This window comes from Copadichromis virginalis, linkage group LG17 (assembly GCF_057382275.1).
Source record: "Copadichromis virginalis isolate Kocher_CV1m ecotype Utaka linkage group LG17, C_Virginalis_male_GT1.1, whole genome shotgun sequence".
In the NCBI taxonomy this organism is placed as follows: domain Eukaryota; kingdom Metazoa; phylum Chordata; class Actinopteri; order Cichliformes; family Cichlidae; genus Copadichromis; species Copadichromis virginalis.
In genome coordinates this window covers 32,307,539-32,327,041 of record NC_140634.1, presented here as the reverse complement: position 1 = coordinate 32,327,041, position 19,503 = coordinate 32,307,539, and the positions used below count along the sequence as shown (strand labels likewise).

Below are 19,503 nucleotides of genomic sequence, written 5' to 3'. Positions count from 1 at the left end.
AGTGCCATCTGTTGGTCAGAAAGCAAAATTGTCGGTAATAGTGAATATACGGAATATTTAAGGTAGAATAAGGGACAAACCAATTTTGCTCATTATATGGGATGTCCTGGCTAAAACGGGACAGTTAGCAACCCTGTCTCAATCACAAGGTCACAGGTCAAGTTTTCTGAAAATCTTGTGAATACTATCATTTTGAATCCCTGAGATTACTTAATATAATAAAAAGATGTGGGAAAAGGTTCTGTAAGGTCTGTTTTTTGTGAACTTTTCTTTAATTGTTTGTTTACCTGAACACCTGTGGGGAAAGTCTTTATCATTAGAAAAAGCTGCAAAACTTGAAAACTTTAAATCCGCCCAGAATTTACACCCTCATTCACATTTTCTAAAGCCATCCAGTGGGCCTGACTGAAGTCTTTGCCAGGCCCATTCTGTATTTAGCATTTATTTATTTATTGTCATTGTCAAGAACAATGAAATTGCGTTTGGGGCTTCCATACAACCCCAAAAAAAGAAGAAAATAATAAATACCCCTTAAAACCCAAGTGTACATATTTAACCCAGTGTGACTCCAATGCAATAAGACAATCCTTAGCAATAATGTTCGTAGAAATTCAGACAAAGACCTGAGAAACATGACAAAATACAACAATGCAACCCATTCAATATTATTGTACTGTGAGATATGATATCAGATATGATAGTTATCTATTTAAGAAAGAGGGGGGGGGGGGCAGGAGGGGGAAGAGAATAAAGATATGATGCACCAATGCAGACCAGTTCATTGCTATTAAGAAGTTGGATATGGTTATTGTCCGTGAGAGAGGGGCAGAGAGTTCAGGAGCCTCACAGCCTGTGGATACAGGCTGTTGGCCAGTCTGGATGTTCTGGCCTGTATAGACCTGTACCTTCTCCCTGAGGGCAGCAGATGGAAAAGGTGGCGCGCAGGGTGATGTTGGTCCCGCAGGATACTGTGCACCCTCCTCAGACAGCGAGTGGGGAAGATATTACTGATCTCTGGCAGACTTGTTCCAATAATTCTGCCAGCTTCCTTCACCACCCGCTGGAGTGCTTGCTGATCGGCCTTGGTGCAGCTGGGGAACCACACTAGAAATCCATACGTCAGAACGCTGCTGATGGCACAGTTGTAGAAGTTCAACATCAGAGATCTGGGAATGTGTGCGCTCCGCAGTCTCCTCAGGTAGTAGAGGCGCTGTTGGGCCTTCCGTACAACTGAGGTGATATGGTTGCCCCAGGACAGGTCCTCGGTCACAGTTACCCCCAAGAATTTAAAACTGCTCACCCTCTCCACCGCCTCACTGCCAATGAAGAGAGGCAGATGGTTGTTATGACCCCTCTTCCGGAAATCTACAATGATCTCCTTGGTCTTTTTGGTGTTTAAGACCAAGTTATTGTCGTGGCACCATGACTCTAGTTGTTGCACCTCTGTCCTATAGTTTGTCTCATCATTGTTGGATATAAGTCCGAGCACTGTAGTGTCATCTGCAAACTTAACAATGAGATTGGACGCGCAGGAGGAAATACAGTCATGGGTGAAGAGAGTGTATAGCAGAGGGCTCAGAACACACCCCTGAGGGGCACCGGTGTTGACCACAAGGGTGGAAGAGGTGTTCTTACCCACTCTGACACTCTGTCTACGGTTAGTGAGGAAGTCCACAATCCAGTTGCACAGAAAGGAGTTATGTCCCAGTTGGTGGAGTTTGGGACGTAGTTTGTATGGCTGGATGGTATTAAAAGCCGAGCTGTAGTCTACAAAGAGGAGCCGTGCATAGGTATTCCTGTGTTCCAAGTGCTTCAGTAATGTGTGCAGCACTGTGGCGATCGCATCCTCGGTTGACCGGTTCTCCCTGTATGCAAACTGGTGCGAGTCCAGGGATGGTGGAAAAGCAGCTCTGATGTGTTTAATGACCAGTCTCTCCAGGCATTTGGCGGGAATGGGGGTGAGTGCCACAGGTCTGAAATCGTTCAGACATGTGACATTTGACTGTTTTGGGATGGGAACGATGGTTGCTGCTTTGAAACAGGATGGTACCAGTGAACAGGACAACGAGGTGTTATATATAGAGGTGAAGACGTCCGCCAGGTCCGCAGCACAGTCTTTTAGCACCCGGCCCAGCACTCCATCCGGCCCGGCCGCCTTCCTGGTGTTAATGCTCCGGAACACACGCCTCAGCTCATGAGTGCTCAGGACCAGAGCAGGGTCGGTTGAGGGGAGAGGGGACAGGACAGGGTCGGTGTTCTCCCTGTCAAAACGGGCATAAAAGAGATTTAGATCCTCAGCCAGAGTAGAACTGTCGGCTGAGGGTGATGGTGTTCTTCTTTTGTAGTCCGTGATAGCCCTGATGCCCTCCCAGACCTGCCTTGGGTTTGTGTTGTTCTCAAACCTGGCCTCGATACGCCTCCTGTGCTGCTGCTTGGCAGTCTTGATGCCTCTTCTCAGGTTGGCCCTGGCAGCACTGTATGCCTCCTGGTCCCCGGATTTGAAAGCGTTGTTCCTTGTTCGAATAAGTTGTTGAACTCCGTGTGTCATCCAGGGTGGATTATTAGGGAACACACGGAATCGTTTCCAAGTTGTTACATTGTCCACACAGAAACAGATGTAGTCCAAGACAGTGGAGGTGTAACTGTCCAATGCGACACGATTGTCAGTGTCCTGCACCTTGAATACATCCCAGTCTGTGCAGTGGAAACAGTCCTGAAGCATCGGAATAGCATCCTGCGGCCATGTTCTCACGGTTTTGGTTGTAATCCCAGTGCTCTTGATCTTTTGTGTGTATATTGGGTGTAGCAGAAGGGAGAGATGGTCTGACAGACCCAGGTGGGGATAAGCCTGGGCTCTGTACGCATTCGCCATGTTGGTGTACACCTGGTCCAACGTTCTATCTCCTCTGGTAGCACACTTCACATTACGGTGGAAATTGTGAAGTACAGATTTCAGGTCCGCGTGGTTAAAATCCCCAGCCGCAATAAAGACACTGTCCGGGTGTGCTACCAGGCTGTTATTGATGCTGCTGCTCAATTGTGCTAACGCTAGCTTAGCATTAGCATCTGGTGGAATGTAAACAGCGCAGATGTAAACGGCAGAAAATTCCCGAGGGAGATAGAATGGACGGCACTTTAACACCAACAGTTCTACCTCTGTACTGCACAGTTTTTCCGTTACCGTGACGTTCATGCACCAAAGGTTGTTAATATAGATGCACAGCCCCCCGCCAGTCTTCTTACCTGAGTCCGCAGACCTGTCGGCTCGATAGGCGGTGCGGCCTGCTAGATCGATAGCCGCATCGGGAATGGCGCTGTCCAGCCAGGTTTCAGTGAAAATCATGCACGAACAGTTATTAAAAGTCCGTCGAGTGGCGATCTGCAGTCGTATTTCATCCAGTTTGTAACGGATTGAACGGGCGTTGGAGAGGAATATGATCGGGAGTGGTGGTTTAAACGGACTAGTCTTTAGCCGTGCCCACAGGCCTCCCCGCTTGCCTCTCTTCTGCCTCCGCTCGCAACGTCTCCTCCTGCGGCTTGCTGTTGCGGGTAGCCCCGGGGGTTGCTTAACGATCTCCGGGGGGATGAGATACTCGGATGTTAGTTGAAGATCTCCACGGCTTAGTTGTAGTAGATCATCTCTGTTGTATTGAAGTAACCCCAGACTGTGTGAAATAATACACAGTACCACCAAAAGTGCAAAAGTGTAGGAGCTCCGGGCCGCTGCGTCTGTGCGCGCCGCCATCTTGGTTGCAGTGATCAGTGATCTGGCCCTCATACCTTATGTTTGGCACCCCTGCCTTCAGGGGACGGTTGTTGTGTATTTGTTCTATATAAATAAAGCTGAATTGAATTGAATTAAACTGTGTATGTGTGTCTGTGTGTGTGTGTATGAGACAGAGACATGCGTGCTTGTGTGTATGGTTTTTGTTCAGGAAAATCCAAGTCCACTGAGGACAGACAGCGTTTTTGTGTGTGTGTCTGTGTAAGTTTGTGTTGGTTCCCTGTGATATAGCGAAGTAAAGCTGTGTGTTTTCATGTGAGAAGGAAAGTGATGATGTATTGACAGAGATATATTAAAGGCTGCAGCCTCGGGTCCCTGGCCTCCAGCCCTCTGGCCTTCCTCTCCTGTCTGATATTAGCAGTGGGGGTGTATTTAAAACTGTGTGCGCACACCTACACACATGTTACCCAAGTAAAACTTACATCATGTGTCCTCCAGCCAATCCTCTGAATCCTCTCCCAGCAGCAGGCGCACATTCATCACTTTAGTTTTAAACCTTTATAACCAAAGTGCCGTCCTTAATAAGATTTCTCTTAAAAATTTAAATGAACTGAGGTGATGGGTTGGCATTACAGCTTTTGCCTCTCGGCACAGCAGAGTTCCCCGTGTCTCTGCTTTATTCATTGTCATGCTGATAATTTAAGAACTGGTTGCAAAGGCTGGGTTTTCACTTCCATTCTGTGCTATTACTACATGCAAATTTTCTCACTTGGTAATACCGTGAACAGAAAGTCTGACTCAGAAATATAAGTGCATATTTTTAGGGCCTCAGCTACCTTGACACCATCCACGAGAGCTCGTCAAATATTAGGAGTAGATTACAGAGTGTCATTGCAAAATTGACTAATTTGTAGATGGATAGGTTGATTGGATTTAGCTGCTCTTAAGTAGATCAATAATAAATCAGTGCCATCATTCTAGTCACTTGTAATCCACGTCTTTATCTTGCCTCTGAGGTGATTACTGCAAGTCATCTTACCCTTATCTTAATTAGAAGCCACCAACTTGCTTTCAAGGTGCCCAATCTGGTGTTAGTTTCACACAAAGGCCACTCCCCCCACCCCCCAATACCTGCATAACGTTTATTTGTGATTTTGAAATATTACAGAAATTTTTTAACAAGGTTTAACAGATGAGATGCTTATTTATTTTCATTTCCTAGTGGAGCTACAAGAATCCATGGTTTAATGTGTAGAAACATATTTGGAAAAGGAGAGAGCTAAGTGATATAAATGCAAAAAAGAGGGCCACTTTCATGAGGAAATCAATTTGCTTTGATATAAGCTCTATATAGTCGGCATGAAAACAAATATCGGAGAGATTGGGGAAGTTTCCGCTGAAAGTTTTTCCTTAGTCTCTTTTTAAATGTGTGGCCTTGCATGTGAGTTTCATCCCATTAGTGCAAAGCATTGTTCCCACCTGCCGAACACCTTCTCTACAGTGTGCCACTGGAAAGCTCCAGGGAATTAATGGCTCACTGGGCCATTAATTCACTGCCTCGCTCCGTGCCTTGCTTATACTTCAGTCTCCCAGACAAACTGAGCGCTACCTTAGAGAGCTAAGAGTAACCATCGATTGAGTTCCTCTTATCTATCAGACATTTAAGGATTTGTGTTTTGATATACCTGCAGGTACACCGATCCATTTCCTTGATGACAGTGTAACTTCTTATTTGTATTTTTTTGTCTTTTTAGTTATTTCTTTTTTGCTTTTACCAAAACCAGTCTTATCCTAATCACTTGTTTTCATATAGACAGAGGAAAAATATTCCCCACCTTTTAAAAAAAAAACCCCAAAAAACCCTTCTGTCAGCATTGAGTCTCATTTGTGTTCCTTAACCTCTTCAATTTTTTAGAAAAACTAAAAAAATAAAACAACCCCGTTCATTCCTTTTGCTTGCTACCCTACTCAGATTTTTTTCCCTCTGTTTGCTCCCATCAAGTGGCTTCCTTTTTACTCTTTCAGTCTCTTTCTTTCATCTCGTCTACATTTTTCATTTGGTTGTCAACAAACAAATTACAGGCTTTTATTCTATTCTGAATTTGCTGTGATGTGCAGAGCATACACAGGGTAAACCCAGGACTTTAAAGGGAATATGTCATTGTTGTTTCGCAGCATTTAAATGAGCTCAGCATAACTTTAGATTTATTGTCAATAATAAAACTAGCAGTCATTAGGTGCATTGTGTTGCCCTAAAGCAGGGCTCTCCAACTCCAGGCCTCGAGGGCCAGTTTTAGATCTCACCCTGAGTCAACACACCTGAATCAAATGATCAGTTCATTACCAAGCCTCTGGAGAACCTTAAGAAAGGGATCTCAAACTCTAGTCCTCAAGGGCCAGTGTGTCCCTGTTGCAACACACCTGAATAAAATTAGTAGCAAGAATATAAGAACTTGACTGCATGCTGAAAAGGCAACCCCTCACCCTACTCAAGTAAATTTTTAAGTGAATGTAAGTGTTTGGAAAAATGTATTTCTAAAAGTACTTTTATTGCAGTATGTCCATTCACTCATGAGCTGCTGTAACATGAATCAAGTGGCTGAATTGCCACTTGAGCATGTAGTCAAGTTTTATAGTCTTGCCAATGACCTACTAATTTTATTCAGGTGTGTTGCAACAGGGACACATGGAAAAGTTGCAGGACACCGGCCCTCGAGGACTGAAATTTGAGACCCCTGCTTTAAGACATGTTGAGGAAGTAATTTAGCAATTTGGCTGCCCTAAGGTGTGTGTGTTCTTGTGCTTGCACTTCATGTGTGAGCTAGCATTTGCCAAAACTGGTGAAACATGCACTTGTTGTACTTTATGTGAGCTGTCTTCTACATCAATCGAGACTATAGTATTTGCTTGCTTTCACATCCATGTGAATTTGAGTGACTCCCATTCTAAATCTATTGGGTTTAATCTGATTTTACACCTGTTGTAGCCATAATACCATCAACTCTTCTGGGGAGGCTTTCCACAAGGTTTAGGAGTGTGTTTATGGGAATCTTTGACCATTCTTCTTCCAGAAATGCATTTCAGAGGTCAGACACTGATGAGAAGGCCTGGCTTACAGTCTGCGCTCTAATACATTCCCAAAGGTGTTCTTTTGGATTGAGTTCAGGACTCTGTGCAGGCCAGTCAAGTTTTTATTTTTTGAAGTACCCCTTCACCTGGCAAATGCCAAACCCAGACTTGTCCATCAGATTTTCAGACTGAGAAGTGCCTTAAAGCACTACATCTGATGCTTTGCATCGAGCTTGGTGATGTAAGGCTTGCATCCAGGTCAGCCACTGAAACCTATTCTATGAAGCTCTCTAAATGCTGTAATCTGAAGGCCAGAAGTCTGGACATCTGTAGCTGTTGACTCTGAAGAAAGTTGACGACCTGTGCACACTCTGCACCTCAGCATCTGCTGACCCCACTCTGTGATTTATTTATTTTTTTCTCCATAGCCTACCACTTTCTGACAGTGTTCCTGTCATTTGCACTCGCATTCACTGGATTGTGGAATATTTAGTAGCACACAAATTTCTCAACTTTACTTGCTAAACGGGTGTCATATCACAATACCACACTGGAATTCACTGAGCTCCCGACCCATTTTTCCACAAATGTTTGTAGATGCAGTCTGCATGCCTAGGTGCTTAATTTTATACATCTGTGGCCATGGTAGTGATTGCAACACCTGAATTCAATGATATCGATGGGTTAATGTAATTCTTGAAAATCAGTGTCCTGACAACACTATTGACTTGGATGTGAAATGGCCAGCTGTTACCATATCACCCTCTACAATTTGGATGAATTAGTCTATCCTAACATTGGACAAAAGGCTGGAAGCCATGAACAGGATTCCAGTCCATCACAGAGAGCCAGGCAACCACTCATGCTCACATGAATTTAAAATCCCCACTTAGCACAACATGCTTGTATTTGGACTGAGGAAACCAAAAAGAAACCTTTGGAAGAACATGCAATTTCGTGAACCTTTTTGTTTTGGTATGAGTCATCTTACACCTACAGCCATGGAAAAAGTAGTTTAACTATCATAGTCTACTGTGGTAGTTGCATTGTTAAAATATAATCCCCTTTTAAAACAGTTAAATGAGGATACATTTGTAACATGAAAGCCTAAAAGACCGGCACAAATGCAAAGGTACAAACAGTAAACAGGAAAAAATGAGACAGATGGCCCCAGACAGGGAGAACGGGGTTAGACGGAGCGAGAGACGCCCAGGCCTTAGCCCCAGCAGTCTTCATGCTGGTAAATTAGCTTGGTGAGATCCCACTGTGGCGATACTCTCCTCATTAAACAGAGACCAGGCTTGCTGTTAGAGGGCTAAGTCAAAAATGTTTTTGAACAAGTAAATAACTATCCAGACTTACTCAAAAGCAGGGATCCAGACGACCAAATCAATTTACTGTATTTGTGCCTATATTCTCATGGTCACCATGCTCTCTTCAATTCCTCCAGCTCATTCTGGGTGTCTAAGACTTGTCAATCCTTGTCTAAGCTCTGTAGCCTTTGAAATTATGTATACAAAATGACTACAATTTCTCTCCACGCAAAAGTTGACTATAAATTGGTTAGCGTGATTAAGCAGATAATTTTATCACGGATGACGTGACCGACCTTCCTCACGATGCCCCTGCAAGTCTGTCTGTTTAACAACGTATCCAATCCTCTTACTGACAGTGTTTGTGTGTGTGTGTGTAGGAGACAGAAAAGCGATATGTGCGTGTAATGCTTTGGGGTTAATTAGCTTCAAACCAATGCCATCTATCAGCCTTCTGCTCAGACTCTGCTTCCCTACCTGACGGCTCCATTACCACCAGATACACACAAGCACACACTATAGGCCAGTTTAGGTTGCAGTCATGCTTCTGTAAGGTCTCCACATGACAATAATTTTTTAAAACAACATTTAGAATAAAAAAAATCTAATATTTGTCATAGATTTAGATTGTTTTGTGCTTATTTTCAGCCCGTCGTAGGTTACGGTAGCCTGAAAGCACAGCACAAGTTGCTGACTCTAACATTCCTCACAAACCAGAAGTCTCCTTAGGTAAGCATATTTTGCCATGCTGATTTTTTTTGTCTTTTTGGTTCCTCTGCCAGGATGGGTGCAATTCTGTGAAATGAATATACTCAACTTTGGTTCCCAGCTGAAACAACACACACACACACACACTCACTCACAAAAAGCCAGTGGCTTGAATCATTAGGTCCAAATCCGGCTGTTAGTTATCTGTTCAGCTCCCTAGTGGGATTTAGTTGGATCTATAGTGAAGGATGAAACTGTTCCTCTCTTTCACCAAACCCATTAAGGAACAGACGGGGCAGACCTAACTGTCTATAGTGGCAGGACTTCTAGGATATTGGCTTATATTGGTTTCTATTGCTTTCACTGCCCCCAGAGTTTATTCAGGAGATACTATTTGGAAACAAAAAGCAGAAGGGCTTTTAAAGGTTTTCTTAAAGCAATGTTTTAGTCAAAGGATTTCGTTTCCAGAGCTCAAGAAAACAGTGATATTAACAGCTTGCTGGTGTTGATTGATTGTTTTCATGAAGGGGAAACATAAGCTTTTACTCTTTCAATACTCTTTGCTTAGAGGGGAATACAGCAATTAAGAATTAATCTGTTATTTTTATGGCTGAGACTAGTCTATTCCATGTTTTCATTGTGATTAATTCTATACTTAAGCAAAGGAACCAAGATTTAATATCTTTGCTGGCTGGGCCCAATCGCTATTCAGTGGCAGCCCCACTACTTGATATAGATTAGTTTGTGTTTGTTCTTAGAAAGAGTTTAGGCTTCTAATGAGGTTTTGTGGGGAGGTACAGGGAATAAGTGCTGGTTCAGAGACCTTTTGGCTTATTTAAGAGTAGTGACTGTAAGGAGGCGAGCAGCAGCATGCATACTGGAATTCTGGTAATCCAGAGATCCTTGGGAACAGAGGATTAACGATTTAAGATGCCTTCATTATACAACAGTGTGTGAAAATTATTTATTTGCTATTATATATAGACTGTATTCCGGGGATCCAAAACTACCAACAATTTGTTACTTTGTGGAAGTACGGTAGTTCTTTGAATAAAATGGGGAAAAAAAAGAGTTTAAAATTCAAGCTTTCAAGCAAGCATTTATGCAAAATGTCATATATTGAATGACTGAATTGTAATGAATAGCCAAACAAGGTTATGAACAGCATCTAGAACTAAAGAAAATAACATTAACGCTGTATGTTCACCAAAGTATTTTCTCTTGAATACAGCTATTTCTTAGTTTGTGATTGGGTCATCATTCAGGATGTCTATAAGGTCAAGTATCTCCAGGACATACTGCATCTACAGCGGTTTAGATACTTTCTGTCTCATAGAAAAAGAAATACTATCAAATTATTACATTTTAGCATCATCTTGGTTACAAACAGGCTTTTTATTTTTTTATTTTTTTAGCTGAATATAAGTCTATTTGCAACAAAAGTTTTCAGTTGCTTTATCTGTCCACTTTCCACTACTAGACTCCGATCCAGTTGTTTATACATTCAGTAATTATTGTTGATATCTTTCTGCAGTCAGTGGATATTGCATAGATGATAATAATTGTCTTCCAAAACTCTGAAACAATACAGGACATTACTCTGATAAGTGCATGAGAGTCAGAAAGTGTTAATTGAAACGGCAGATAAGCCTATACATACTCTTCCATTTATTACTCACACTTGTATTTCCCTCTCTCTCCCTCATACACTCACACACATATTCATTAGAGCAAATGGAATTAAGGGGATTGCAGGCATAATCTTCTTCCCCGGCGATGTGGGGGAACCAAGCTGTTAATTTGCCGCCTCTAACTACACCTCCAACTCAGCTTGTTTTGAAAAGGGCTCAAGTCATTGCGAGTCAATGGGAACTCACAGTACGTAAATGATTTACAACACTCAAACGTCGCTTGACATTTGGAAAATTAAGAAGGTTTCTGCACCTTTATGAAAGGTACATATCTGTTTTTCAGGGATCTATGAATGTGTCAGTAGTGGTAGTAACTTGGTAAATGGACCAGTACTTATATAGCGCTTTTCTACTCCAACTAATCACTCAAAGTGCTTTTTACTACAAGCCTCATTCATCCAGCCACACACACATACACACAGGCACTTTTTTTTTATATGTACATTTTCGATATTTGCAGTGCATCCTGATGGAGGCAACTCTGGGTTCAATATTTTGTCCAATGGATGCTTTAACATGTAGACTGGGATATCCAGTGACTATTGTAGCACTTACGTGGGTTGAAATACAGTATCAATGGATAATTACCAAGGTAATGAGTATTTTTGGGCTAGTATCAGAAGATTAAGAACGACCCTTAGAGCTCTGCTACATGAATGGCAGAGAAACCAGACAAACACAGTTGTGTGGCTTAAAAGTACTTTAGTGATGTTAAGCCTTTTAAAGGAATTTTGTAACCAACACTGAATTACAACAGGTTTTAACAGAACTTCAAGTATAAAATTTTCCCCCAAAGTAGCAAAAAAATAGAATAAAAATAAAATTGTGCACAAGTAAAGAATTGGTCTTTTTTAAGTCCAAATGGTGCTGGTGGGGTCCTTGACAAACAGGTGTATTGCAATAGAATCTGTCCAATAAGGGGAGTGTGTGTGTGTGTGTGTGTGTGTGTGTGTGTGTGTGTGTGTGTGTGTGAGAGAGATTGTCTGTCCTACCGCACTACTTGTACAGTAGAGGATTGCAGTCCATCAATGTGCAAATGAGTGTGCGTGTATATGTATATCGTCTCCTAGGATCTTAGGTTGGCTCGCCTTCCAGTGAACACTGTAACACTCTGGGTTCTGGAATTGCTGACCTGGTCTTTGGATTCGTCCCATATAAAAACCTGTTGAGTGGATGCTCAGCGTTTACGTGAAGCCACAGCTCAGTAAACCTTCCGGTCTTGTTCTGTCCTCGATAACAATTTTTAGCCCGCCTGCTCTGTTCGGCTATAGAAGCAAGAGACTGAAAACTTGGGAGCTGGTACTAAGGAAGGATAAGAGCTGCCTAGAGCTTCACTGATTGGCTGACACGAGAGGAGTGGAGTAAAACCTAACAGCTCTCATCAGAGCTCATCAACCCTCGGAGAAACTTAACCCTTGTTTAACCAGAACAAATATATAAATCTGTGTCCCTTTTTTGTTTAAATAAATATTTTGATCTCTTTTCACTTTCATTAAACAAGAACAGTAAGAACAGAAACAATGAACATAAAATGTTTTACTTTTTCTTCTTTTTTGTTTAAGATGATTTTAGGAATTGGGTTACACTATACTGACATTTATTTACAGTTATTTTTATTTATACCAGACGATACTTTATTTTAACAGGATAATGCTGTAAAAATATGTAATTAAATCATTTATTATAGCATATATCTAGTAAAGCTCCAAGTTTTACAGTATTTTTTTAACAGTACAACAGTAATTCTGAGGCACCAGCCCTATCACAACAAAGAACTGGATAAACCAAAGAAAAAGTATGGAAAGATGGCTTGTGCTTCTGCGTTGTCAGTAGCTTTGCTTGTGAAGTACAGTCGCACTTTTAAACAATTAAGTCACTCGGATATTTCACTGGGTGTGTGCTCAAGTACGGCGTGGAGCAGCAGCGAGCAAACAGCCACCTCTGCCCCTCAAACACAGGAAAGAAAGGAGAAAAGAGAAAATTCATCATGTTTTCTCCGAGTAGAACTAATAAAGCTGGAGTTTATCGATACCACAGTCTTTAATAATTTAGCCCTGGTGCACGTTTTATTACCTGTTTTCGCTACCTATCCCTAGTGACTATATAAATGTCTGCAGAAATATTTTGTGAAAACACAGGTATATTTGGGGTAGACGGTACTGGCTCTATGCCTGCAGTAGACAATACTGGATGTTGAATCTGTACTTTATGTAACTCTCGCTCCCTCACTGCACTTGCTCTTTTCTCTGCTTTTCGTCCTCTTACTCAGTAATGACTTGGGAAGGATGACAAGTCATTACTGAGTGTGTTTGTCTGAGTATGTCTGTGGTTCCCAGCTTTAGAGTGAAATAACAAAAGATCAAAGTATTAGGTTTGCGGAGGTCACAAAGTTTCTTTCCCATGGTAAACAGACGGATACCTCATACTCCTGCATCCATGAATTCAGTGCTCTTTGAAATGGATATTCAGTTATTTAAAAGTACATAGAGTAAAAGACCAAGTAAAACGGTGGAGTTACACACAGCATAGACGTGAACGCAGCAGCACATGCATGTAGCCACATACTGTATATACAGTGATGAGCTGGAATTGGCTTTGATTTTTTTCCTTTTTTGTTTGTTTATCATTACCTCTATGAATTATACATATCCTGAAGTTCACCAGAGTTCCCAATTCTATTCCCCTGACAGAGGAGACCAAAAACGGCACTCAAATGCTGGAAGTGTGAACTTCCATTGGGTTGGAAAAATGGAAAGTTATTAAACAACTGAAAACTGAGGAACAAAGCTGTTTTGTTTCAAAATTAGATATCCAGCCAGCAATAAAACAAGAATTTTTCCATTTAGTACTGAGCAATGAGCGTTGTCATAGAAGTGAAAACAAAATATTCTCTCTTCTCAATATTCTCCTTATACACAGTTAATGTGCTGTACAGGTTAGGAATTACAATTAGCATACTTCATTTACAATACAATGCATTTTTATGCTGCATGCAATAATCTTGAAACTTAGCATTATTTACCTTTGTTTACAGATTTGCTTCAAAACCACTGAAGAGAAATAACTTACAGTATCTCTCAAAATGGATCGCTGACCTTTTTAAAATGGCAAAGACAAGTATAGATGCACAGCGACAGAGACTTCAGATGATGCTCAAAGGGAATAAAGACAGTGAGTGATGGCCTTTAGAAACATTCAAGTCACATAAACACACATACTTGCACACACTGTCTGTCCTAAATCTCCCGCCTGGATTTGCTGTGTTCAGCAGTTGTCGACGTTGGTGTTTTTGTGTGTGTTAGCATGGGAGACAGACAGCTGACACACCTTATGCTTGGGCTGAGATTAGCAGTTAAGAGTTGCTTCGAATGTATGCCAATGATATGTCTGCCCAAAAACTCTGTGTGTGTGTGTGTGTGTGTGTGTGTGTTTGCGAATGTTATAAATGGAGGGGCTTCTCCCACTGTCAGGGGGAAAAATCAATCTGCCTGTCAGCCATTGAACACCTTCGGCCTGTTATGCCACCTATCACAAGCAATAGACGTGTGTGTGTGTGTGTCTTCTGTTATTTCGTCAGCCTCTTTGTCTCTCCGTTCTGCAATCTGACTGTTGTGCTTTTCTTTCCCACATGTCTCTTCTCTGTCTCTTTTAAATTTTCTCTCTATCCTGAATCTGTCAGCCATAATACAAGTGTTGAAAAATGACACCACCTGCTTACCTTTTAGTTACCACACTGTCAGCCTGTATTCATATTTCCAATTATGAAGCAATTATGCTTTAATACCTGTTCATCATCAGTATGTTTTCTTTTTCCTTTCATATCTATGAACCAGCAATTTCTCATTTTAGTTACACTGTAACTTTCATGTTGATGACTTTGTCTCAATTTCCTGACAGTTGTTTACCACACTGATCCTGCAGGGAGTGGGCGTTTTGTAATTCCTAGTTCAAATATCACTGAACCGTTTTACTTTTTCGAGTTTTTTTTTTTTCATTGTATGGGAACACATTACTTGTGGTGATAAACATTAAATTGAAAAAATAATCATATAAGAGTCTTCCCACTTTACTCATTTTAATATGTAGGCAGTAAAACAATTACACTATTTGGCTCACGTTCAGAAACACCACGCTATTAACTGTGCTTTTTTTCACATTTCCTCAACATCTTCCTTCCTTCTTCCCCTTTTTCCATCCAGATCCCGCAGATCAGCTACGCCTCCACGGCTCCCGAGCTGAGTGACAACACTCGCTATGACTTCTTCTCCCGTGTTGTGCCACCGGACTCGTACCAGGCCCAGGCCATGATGGACATCGTCACGGCAATGGAGTGGAACTACGTTTCCACGCTGGCCTCAGAAGGCAACTATGGCGAGAGCGGCGTTGAGGCCTTTATCCAGATTTCCAGAGAAACTGGTAAGAGCGAACCTTTCCTCTGTTCATCTGCATCCCCCCTTAAAACGAAACCTCAGCTCAGCCTTGATTGAGATTAGAAGACTTATATTGTTTTTCTATATCATAGATTGTTCTGATTTTGTCTACATTTTATGGCGACGAGTTTTTATCCTCCAGCTTTTCTGGGAAAATGTTTGAAGCAGCATTTATATCTCCTTCTCTTCTGTGTTGTGTGACACCTTCATACAGTATTTGCTGTGACTGTCACTCCAGAGCAAATCATAATTTAAATGGATTTGAGTGAGAGCAGAGCGGAGGTCTATACTAGAGTTAAAAAAACTGTTAGAAGGCAAGCTCGCCACTTCTGCTCCACTATCAGGATGTAATAACTATGATATGATGTTCATAGTGCACTTTGGTGTATAGTACATGAATAGTGGCTTTGGCCTGCAATTTTGGATGAATTGTAGAAAGAACACAGTGGAAACCTGTTGTTTAAAGTTCTAGAGAAACTCCGGGGGAAGTTCACTCTTTGCGTAAATTGCAGGCTGTAGATTGCAGACTGTGGCGAGCAAACTGAGAAAGTTATTGTCGCAAACATGTGATGGACAAGTGCAGCCATCTGTGTATCTGTCTTTTAGTTCTTTATGCATGTATTTCTTTTTTGGCAGTGACGCCAGCTCTCGCAGACGCATTCAGCCGGTGTGAAAAAGGTGTGCTGTCATGGTTATTGTCCCTGAGAATTAGCAGAACAAGCTCTAAACGTCTAATACGGCAACTCTAGTTACTCTAGTAGGCAGGCGGGTGATACGGCGTTAAAGAGTGGATTTTTATCTTGACACAAAGACAGGGGTCATATTAAGCAGGTGGAAATCAAGAGTGAGGTTGATTTTAATAAGGTGGTGCAGAGTAAATTGTTGGTGGGAAATGTGTCTTGGGTTTTGGCCCGCACGCAGTCATTTCAGAGCACATCTGTTGCTGGTGCAGCATTAATGTGCTGCCACTTTGGTGCTTTGATCAACAAAAGCAAAGCTAAGTCACTAAACTGCTGTAAGAACTTGGAGCAAATGTTCAGCAGTAACAGACTGTAAATGATCAGTTTTGTCATTGCTGCTTAAACTGTCATCTGCAAACTGGGATCAGTAATTTGAGCAGGACCTGTTGTCCTCTGCAGCTTTATGCTGTAGTGAAAGCATCTCAGTTCATTAAATCTCTTGATCCATCTGAAGGCAGCAGGACTCACGCAGCCATGTGTCATCAAAGGAAGGACAAATGGTGGAACAGTGACAGAGTTACGGGTGCCTGAGGCTAACTGATGTCCATGACGATCAAAAGGCTTATCTGTACTGTAGTACAATACCACAGAAGAGCTGCTGTAAGACATATCTGAACACCTTCATGCTTCAGAATGGTAGACAGGTAGTATAACAGTTGGGGCATGGTCACCCCTACCTGTCTAGAGCCTTCAGTGGAAGCATGAGTGTCTAAACTGAAACATGGAGCTAAGTAGGAATTCCCCCTTATTGCCAGGTGCATGAGCATGATTTAGCAGGGAGAGAGATAGCAGCATGATGCATTTGGTAACAAGCTATTGAACCCAGAGTAGGAAATGTTCTGCTGGTAAACCTCAGGTACTAAACTTTGTTGCTGACTATGCATGGGGTTACTACAGCTGTCAAGATACTGGAATTTCAAAGTCGATACCAATACCCAAGAAAATACTCAATACTAGATAAAAGGTTTTGAGCCCATCGTGCAACAACAGAAGTAATGAAAAAGAAGTTATTAACATTTGTTAATGTTCCACAAATTTTTCCAGTTATAAGTTAGAATTAGCAAAATATTTTTTAAAAAATGCCCAACACATATCAATAATGTAATTATTGTGGAAGAAGAGCATAATGGAAGATGGAGTGGTAAAGTGTGGTATCACTTATGCTCATTGCCTGCTTTTCAAAACTGACCTCAGAGCTATACAACAAAATAAGAAACCCATTTCAATCAATTATTGTGTAAGTAGTTAAAGCTTATCATATATTGTCCACCATTCACACTGGTCCACCTCAGTCAGCAGCTCTTTGCGTCCTTTCTTCGGCTCTTGAGCCACAAAACCCGTCTGATTTGGCTGTGCTGCTCCGGATTTCACTCTTCATTTGCTCGGTTTACTTCTCTACATTAGACTCTGCTCTGTTGGGCTACGGTTCCCCCGCTGCTCTGCACAGCCAGCAAACTGCCCCGTTCTCTGTTTCCGTAATCCGCTCTGTCACTGCTCCATATTCCATCCATGTCACGTTCAGCCTGCAACAATTATTTATCTTTTATCTAACTAAAATTCAGTAGCTGCTACCTTAATGATAACAGATGGCTAATGTGGCTACTGGGTAACTGCTAACAGTTAAACAGCTAATGTCAACATATATGCTGGCCAGGTTAGGTTTTACGATAACTTTTTAATACTTCACTGGGTTGAAATAGGAGCTTAACTGTGCTCTCAAATTCCTCCTAAAGCGCTGTTCAGTGTTAAGAACATTAACTACTACAGCTGTTAGTGATTGGAGGGGCTGTGTGAGTGTTTGCCGGCAAATTATGATGCAAATTATATTAGTTAAAATTGGTTGGTTTCCTGTCAAATCATACAGTTCACATACATAAATAATAGCAATGCTCCAAATTTTAGAAATGAAATAACTTTTAGTAAGTTACACTGCAAAGTGCCATTGTCACATTTTATTGGAGTAGTTTGTGCTTACTTGACTTAATTGACAGAACACATGATTTAAAGAAAGGATTTATCGGTCCTGTGTTAGTCTCTGCCACCTTTACAACACTATTAAATAAAAGTAGCATGTCGTATTCTTTAAATGCACTAGACCGTCACATTATAGTTTATGAAACAGTTTAGAGTAGAAATTAAAATACCTTGGAACATTTCTGTCATATAAATGCCTTCATCAGCCTGTTTTAACTGTTTATTTCTGCCATCACTGTGCAAATTAAATAAAAAAAAAAAAAACGTACAGACCTGCCTCTGGCTGCAGATTTGGGGTGCTTTGAGTTCAGGTCATGCTGCTCTGCACAGTTGGGACAACAATCGGATTTCCTGGAGAAACCTCCCTCTATTTGTTGAGCTGCTGTTCTCATGCATCACTTAGAGCAGAACAGCTGTTTTCAGAGCAGTGACACCCGTGATGAGGGAATTTGTCACCACGGCCTCAGTACTTTTGAATTCCACTTCTAGAGCCGAAAGTCTGCAGGTCTTGAAGCAGATATCCTGCTCACAGCTATATTTTGTTTCTTGTCTCCCTGCAGCAAGCTTTTGCCATTTTCTCTTAGCCAAAGTCTTGGAGAGTAATGGGCTTCTCATGGTGATATACTGTACTGTTGTTAGCTGGGCTTGTATTTAGCAGTGGGATGTAAATTGGACAGTTGTTGGCTCTTGATTTTTACGGGCTGCTTGTGATCGATGTGTTTGCAGGTCTCTTTTAGTCTCGGCCTGCATTTCTGTTCTTTTTAAAATCACTCTTTGCCTGCTGTATTATCACGGAAAGATTTCAGGGCTGGGTTTGCTGTGAAGGGACAGTAGATGATGTATTTTAACTACACTGGATGGTGGAGTGACAGGAAAAATGAGAACAAATCACTACAGAGTAAGTGAGAGTGACAGAGATACAGAAAATGAGAGAAACACAGAGAGATAGATCACTTGTCTGTTTTGATGTAAACTCTAAAAGCACGGTCCCTGTGGTCCTGGGAGCATCAAGATAGGTGAATGCAGAATCAAAATCAGTTTATGAAATCCTTCAAGTGATGTTGACAGATCAAAATGCTGCTGGTTTCCCTTGTTATGTCTCAAATGTTTTTTGAAAACACATCATGTTGGATGTTGACAAATATTTACCGACTGACAGAGCCAAGACGAGTAAAGAATCCATTTGAGGGGATTCTCATCAGTCGAAATATTTCCAGTTTTTATTTTTTATCATCCTGTTGATTTTCTTCCCTTTGTTGTTGTTGTTGTTGTTTCTCCATTGTTTGTGTGCTGATGCAGAAATGACAGTTTTTTTTGTATGTCTGTGCTGTTGTCTAGCTGTCCATCTTAGTCCCGGTGCGTGTTTGGAGCCAGCTCGCCCAGGGTTTTGTGCAGTGGCAGTCAGCACATAAATGTTTTGTGTGGTGTCAGATCAGTGCGTGTGCGTGTGCGTGTGTGTGTGTGTGTGTGTGTGTGTGTGTGTGTGTATACGTCACTGTACAGTCTGAAGCAATACTTAGCAAAGTGTGTATTTGTGTTCTGGGCCGGGGGGTGGGGGCATTATCTTGCTTTATATGTGTGTAGGTGGATGTGTGTGTGGGTGTATGGTTGGGGCTGCATGCTGTGACAGCAGTCACTCAATTCTTTACTCTGCCTCTCTGAAGACGCCAAGCAAGCTAAGGAAGATACAGGGATGGCAGAGTGGACAAAACGCTGGTGAACAAGAGGAGGGGACAGGAAAAAGTGACAGGACGGGGAGAGTTCATAGTGTGTTGGAATTAATGAATGAAACTGGACACTGGGAAATAGGTAGAATAGGAAAAGAATAAGGAAAGGAAGAGCAGCATTAGGATA

At 41.7% G+C, this 19,503-nt stretch overlaps 1 protein-coding gene across 4 annotated transcripts in view; it reads left to right on the top strand.

Annotated features, from left to right (window-relative positions):
- Positions 1-19,503, top strand: part of grm8a (glutamate receptor, metabotropic 8a) — a 315,961-nt gene that overhangs the window by 125,629 nt on the left and 170,829 nt on the right. For all 4 annotated transcript variants that reach the window (XM_085436399.1, XM_085436402.1, XM_085436400.1 and 1 more), the window contains exon 3: positions 14,705-14,921. In XM_085436399.1, the coding sequence (XP_085292525.1) occupies positions 14,705-14,921 (217 nt within the window). The remainder of the gene's footprint in view (positions 1-14,704; positions 14,922-19,503) is intronic.